Source organism: Grammomys surdaster, unplaced genomic scaffold (assembly GCF_004785775.1).
Source record: "Grammomys surdaster isolate TR1022 unplaced genomic scaffold, NIH_TR_1.0 181, whole genome shotgun sequence".
NCBI classification, from domain to species: Eukaryota; Metazoa; Chordata; class Mammalia; order Rodentia; family Muridae; genus Grammomys; species Grammomys surdaster.
Genome location: NW_021604626.1, coordinates 399,574 through 406,056, shown reverse-complemented (window position 1 = coordinate 406,056; position 6,483 = coordinate 399,574). Strand labels below are relative to the sequence as shown.

The window sequence follows — 6,483 nt, the reverse complement described above, 5'->3', positions numbered from 1 at the left end:
AAAAAAAAAAAAAAAAAAAGAAGAAGAAGAAGGGGTTGTTTCAGGGATAGAAGATCAAATTCCATGAATGAAAACAAACAAACAAACAAAAAACTAGTTCAGGCCAGCAAATATATATATATATATATTTGTATATAATATATGTATTATATACAAAGCAATGTGCCAAGTGATACAGGGAATTATATGGACATTGGTCTTGTGAGTTTTTCCTTCAGTGACTTTTGCCTACTTAGATATACCAATAAAGAGTGGTCGGAAAGGACTGGCAAGACAAGCTGAAGACCTAAGCTGTGATTCCTAGTACCCAAGCCCAGTAGCACATATATATACTCTCAGCACAGGGGAGGAAGTTATAGGTAGATCCCTGAGCACATGGGCCAGCCAATCTACCTGAGTCAGTGAGCTCCAGGATCAGTAAGAGAGAGCCTGTCTCAAAAACTTAGATGAAAAGAAATTGAAAAATGACAGTTGATGCTAACCTCTGGCCTTCATATGCACGTGTGAGTAATTACATATTTATTCACCAAATATATCTCATTAAGTAACCTAGTCATGGAGGCTACTAATACCAACTACAGATGAGCCATTCATTTATACACATTTACAAATGTATTTATTTTGTGTTAGACAAGATTTTAAATTGGAGAATACAGGACTCAGGACTGTTCCCAATCCTGAGGCTCCATAGAATTTTATTTTATTTTATTTTATTTTATTTTATTTTATTTTATTTTTTTTTATTTTATTTATTTCTGATAAAGCACAAGAAGAAGTTTCCTAGCTCAAAGAGTCATTGTGCTATATCAAATGCCAGTTTAACACAGACTAACAGTAGGAAGCAGCCATCAGCACAATACACCCTCATAGTGATGGATCCATTCTCACTGTCTTTCTCGTTTTTCACCAGTCTTCCACATGCCAAAACCTTCCCCCCTCCCTTTACAGTGTCTTAACAGCATTTCTGAGCCATGTAACCAGACATTTTCCTGTCTGAACTATGGAAGCCCAGCAGAGGGGTTGGAGGGTTTCTGTACAGTTTGTGTGTATCATATCTGTTTTATTTTATTGGCAGTTTAAACATCTCTTTTCATTTTCTTTTTCTTGTCAGAACCAATAGACCTGGATAAAAAGAACACAGAAATTAAAATTGATGAAACAGGTAAATTCATCTTACAAATCAGCCTCTTTTAATTTCCTATTTTTTTGTTGTTGTTGTTGTTTGTAAAGAAATGTCTCTGGCATCCTAATACATTAGTGTATCCAAGCAATTCAGATAAAATAAGTCCCTGTGCTTTGGTGAGTGGATATGGATTGGATCATTGTCTGTCCCTAGCTGCCTACAGGTGACACTATGAGGTTGTACTCCCAGGAGTATGCCCCATTTCTCCCTGCCTGAGCTTTGTCACTGAAACACAATCACAAAATTGAAAATTGTGGAGACTATTCATATAATCATTTGAACCCAACAAATTCTTGTGTCTGTTTACCTCCCAGGTGTAATCTTGAGGAGGGCAGAGAGCTTAGCTTCTCTGAGGATCTTGTCCTGTTTTCTTTCCCTGGCCCCACAGTGTATGGTGATATTGAAGATAGAATCTATTAAGGAACTACTTTATACTCCATGTAACAAAGACATGTCATCATGAACCCTCAGAGTTGTTCCACGGGACAAGTTTACTCCCATTTGACAGACAGCAGGACAGAAACATCAGCCTTGGGTCAAATTGGGAGTAGCCTTGGGTGTTTGATTAGCTCTAAAATGTGTGGTTTGGGTTAGCACTTCTCAGGGTTCAGATGTAAGACATTGTATTATAGGTAAATCCTGGAAGCTTCCAAACCTGGCCAGTATTGCTCACAGATATTACAGGCAGTGAGATACCATTGACATCTATTGCCATTGAAAACATGGTCTTACTCTATGTCATAAACTGATAGAAATAATAAACACAGTTCTGTGTTGTTGCAAATATTAACACATTACCAAGTCCACACAGATGTAAACTTTATTAGAAGTTGTTTCAAAACAATCTTTCATCAAGGGAGAGCATATTAATATGCCCCCAAGGCTTGTTTTCCCCTGTTTAGGGACTCACATCTCATATTTTTAGTTTTGCTGATTGGAATCTCAGTTGATCACAGCACCATTAAGTAAACACCACACAAGCTGCCCATTAGCATTTCAGTCCTGCTCCTAGTACCAGGTAATTAGGCTCAAAGCTCCCATGCTAATAACTTCTCATGTTCCACTCTAAAGCAAACACATCCCCAGTGACTCCTTTACAGAGCAGCGTGACGGTCTCCAGCAACACTACCAGGGCAGTGAAGACACTGATTATTAAATGTCTTCAATTTGGCACAACACAAACACTGTTTCTCAGTCCATGCCATAGCCTTTTCTGCATAACAGGAGTAGGCATTAACTTACTTAGGACAAAAAAAAAAAAACCCTCCCTTTCAGTGTTACTAGCACAGTCTTGGTTTTGAGGGATGTTCACAGTTTTCTGTGTATAAACCCATGGGGACACTAGGAACAGCATCCCACAGTGGCACTGTACTGAGACTGCTGGCGGGGGGTGGGGGGTGTCAGGCAGATGTCAGGAGAATGTTTAAGTCCACCCATCGAACATACTAGATAACTGTGTGACAGAGATTTGACAAAACTTTATGCCTGCACATCTGAGGCTGAGGGTGTAGCTCAGCTGGTAGAACGCCAACGTCCACCTTTGCATCCCTACCTGCAGCGAGCACAGGAAAAAAAAAAAAAAGAAAAGCATGCACTAAGCTTTGGGTTTTACCTACAGCAACATATGTGTTAGGAATAATGAATAATGGTGCATGTCTACAGTTCCAACCCCAGGGTAGTGAGGATCAACAATGCAAAGTCATCCTCTGCTATGTGGCAAGTTCAAGGCCAGCCTGGGCTTTTGTCTCATCATAACTAACTGGATAAGAACTACAAACACACCTGTCAGTCTAGAGTGATTTAGACCAGGTTGTGACTTTAGTGTCCATTCCAGCACCCTTACCTCCCACCCCTCCAATCCCCATGCACTAGAACATGAAATGCCTCCTAGACCCTTCCCTTCTTTCCTGATTTTCTGTATACTCACATGTAGCTCTCAGTGTTTATGAGCCAATCTTGTCTCCTTCCTTAGGGAGCACTCCAGGATATGAAGAAGGGAAAGGTGACAAGAACATCTCCAGGAAGCCAGGCAATGTGCTTAAGACCCTGGACCCCATCCTGATCACCATCATAGCCATGAGTGCCCTGGGGGTGCTCCTGGGTGCAGTCTGTGGAGTTGTGCTGTACTGTGCCTGTTGGCACAATGGGATGTCGGAAAGAAACCTATCTGCCCTGGAGAACTATAACTTTGAACTTGTGGATGGTGTAAAGTTGAAAAAAGATAAACTGAACCCACAGAGTAATTACTCAGAGGCGTGAAGGCACGGAGCTGGAGGGAACAAGGGAGGAGCGCTGCGGGAGAACAATGGAGTGGAGGCGCAGGGACTCTGTTACTCTGCTTTCACTGTAAGCTGGGAAGGGCGGGGACTCTGTTACTCCGCTTTCACTGTAAACTCGGAAGGGCATCCACGATGCCATGCCAGGCTTTTCTCAGGAGCTTCAATGAGGGTCACCTACAGACACAAGCAGGTGACTGCGGTAACAACAGGAATCATGTACAGCCTGCTTTCTTCTCTTGGTTTCGTTTGGGTAATCAGAAGCCAGTTGAGACCAAGTATGACTGACTTCATGGTTTAACCTACTTGCCCCCTTTTTTGCTCTCTTTCTCCTTACCCTGTGGTGGATTCTTCTCGAAAACTGCAAAATCCAAGATGCTGGCACTAGGCGTTGTTCAGTGGGCCCTTTTGATGGACATGTGACCTATACCCCAGTGCCCAGAGCATATTAGCATAACCACATTTCAGGGGACGCCAACGTCCACCTTTGCATCGCTACCTGCAGCGAGCACAGGAAAAAAAAAAGAAAAGAAAAGAAAGAAAAAAGATTAGACTATTTTGTTTGCAAAGTACTGTGGCCTCAGTACCCATATAGCGTGTCAGCTCTGTTTACCAAGCAATACCGACAGATTTTCTTGATGTTTTCCAGTGTTGTACTGAGTCTCGTGTTTGTGACCTCCATTCAGAATACCATACCCTGCAGCCACCTAACTGCTAGCACCCGGGTGTCCCGCTGATGACCACCACAAAAGTCTTCGGCACTGGCTAGTCTTCGTCCTCTCAAGTGCCTTTTTGTTTGTACTGGTTCCTTGTGTCCCGTGGATGATCCACTCTGTTTCTGGTGAAAACCCTTCTCTTCAATCAAACCTGGTGGCCCACTGACTAAGAAGAAAGTATATTTTAGTGTGCTATGCCAACCCCGGGAAGGCAAGGGCTCTGAAGACCTGGCAATGTGGCTTAATCATTCTTTTTTCTGAAGTTCAATGTCAATGTCTCTTGACCCTTTGTATAGAGCTGCAATGTTCTCTCTCGTTGTTCTTTCCTATGGGATGTATTTTCAGATACAAACTCATGGTTCTTTCTTTCCTTCCTCTGTTCTTTTTTCCTCTGGAAATTGAAGCATTTGCCACTGTCCAGAATGAACCTTGCAGCTTTAACCTGCTGGCAATGGCGAACAATTTTACTAGACTTTATGTTTTAAGATAATTAAATAAGAGGAATTCCTAACTTTGTCCTCCAGAGTCTAACTTTGGGTTTCTTGTTAACTGTTAAAGTGACAGTATCTTTTTTCCTTAAGCCATGTACTCATACATCCTGATTAGATTAATATTTGATATGAATGTTTGCATCTAACGGAAATCATAAGTTGAAAGAGAAAAGAATACCAACTGGCTTTCAGATGAGACCCACAGGAAGCACAGAGTACAATCCCCAAGTCTAAAAGGACGTGAAAACATTACATCCAAATATGTAAAATGAGCCCTGAAAACCTTCTTGTTTTGTCATTGGGTCAGAGGAGGATAATGCAAAAAGAATAGCTCATTTAAGAAATAAACAATAACCCTAATGCCAGAGGCAAAAATATTTTAAGACTGGTCAGAAGGGATACATAAAATCGAAACAAATGTTTAGAAAAATCCATTCAGCAGAAACCCTGAAAAAATACATTTTAATGAATGCTTCTAGAAACTTCCAATGGCTCATGAAGAAAAAAAGCCTACCTTAGGACTGGCAAGACGTCCGCCTCAATAGCACAAAGAGGTAAATATCTTAACCCAAAGCAGCTTCCGGCTGGTAAATTTCTGTCCTGATGGGCTGTCCATAAGAACTCTCAGCTCTTTCCCTTCCTTGTGTGGCTGTAGGTCTCACTCAGTTATGTTTCTTAGAGATCACATTTGCTTCCTGGACAAATGGTTTTTGTTCACCCTGGTTTAATGGGATTGAGAATGTCTTTTTTCCAGGAAAGTATTGATCACTAAAATAAAAAATATGTTTTTATTCCCAGAGGCATCAATTCAGTTGTTATAATCATACTGCGGGGGGGGGGGGGAGACATTAAGTAAGACTTTGTTTCTAAGACAACAAACTTGACCAGTATCCTCAGCCAAGGAAAAATGATACTGCAACTTTAAATTTTAAAGTACCTTGCACTGATAAATATATTTAAAAGTTATATGTTTATAAAGTTATTAATTTGTAAAGGCAGTGTTACAAAATGTTCAGTTTATATTGTTTTAGATTGTTTCGTAATTTTTAAAGGTGTAAAATAACATATTTTTTCTTTATTGAAATCTATAAGACTTTCCGTAGTAAGATGTCTCATTTTCTGGTATATTATTGCTTCATGTTTTGTACCCTCATAAAATTTTGTGCAAATTTTTTTTACAGAAATTTTTATTTTCTATGATGATATGTATGACACTTGTAAATTGTTTCAAAATGAACAGCGAAGCCTTAACTTGAAATGACATTTGTATTCTCTGAGTAGCATTAAAAACCACCTAGAATGAACTGTAACTTAAGCTCGAAACTACACATTCCAAAGAAGCAGTTGAATTAAACGTTTTCATAAAAATCCCAAACCTGATGGCTATTATTCTATTAGCTCTGTTTTTGTTAAAGATGTTGGGGTCAGCCCACTTTCTAGCACTTTCTATGATTTAATTTATCTTTTCAAAATAATCTTACAGTTGGCAGAGAGCAAGGAGACGTTTTCCAACAGTGGGAATCTGAAACCAGGGTTTCAGAGCTGAGCGAGGCAGAGTTGGCTTCCAACTGAACATTTTTTTTTCCACTCAAATTATATCAGTTTTTGTATCCACGTGGTAAAGTTAGTTTTGTGATATTAGCAGATTACTACTGGTGAGTTTTGCTTCTGTAAGAAACAGATAGGGAATGTGTACATTTGCATATTAATCATATATTAAATTTAGGGAAAGGGGGAAACTGAGCATCATGTTAACAACTGTATATTTGGTAAGCCTTGGGGACGTGAAATGCCTATTCCTTTGGGGAACAAAACAA

At 39.9% G+C, this 6,483-nt stretch overlaps 1 protein-coding gene across 4 annotated transcripts in view; it reads left to right on the top strand.

Moving 5' to 3' along the window:
- Nucleotides 1–6,041, top strand: part of Nrp1 (neuropilin 1) — a 152,415-nt gene extending 146,374 nt beyond the window's left edge. For all 4 annotated transcript variants that reach the window (XM_028767710.1, XM_028767707.1, XM_028767709.1 and 1 more), the window contains exons 17-18: nt 1,112–1,162; nt 3,156–6,041. In XM_028767710.1, the coding sequence (XP_028623543.1) occupies nt 1,112–1,162; nt 3,156–3,442 (338 nt within the window). In that variant the 3' untranslated portion in view covers nt 3,443–6,041. The remainder of the gene's footprint in view (nt 1–1,111; nt 1,163–3,155) is intronic.
- Nucleotides 6,042–6,483: the final 442 nt, after the last annotated feature.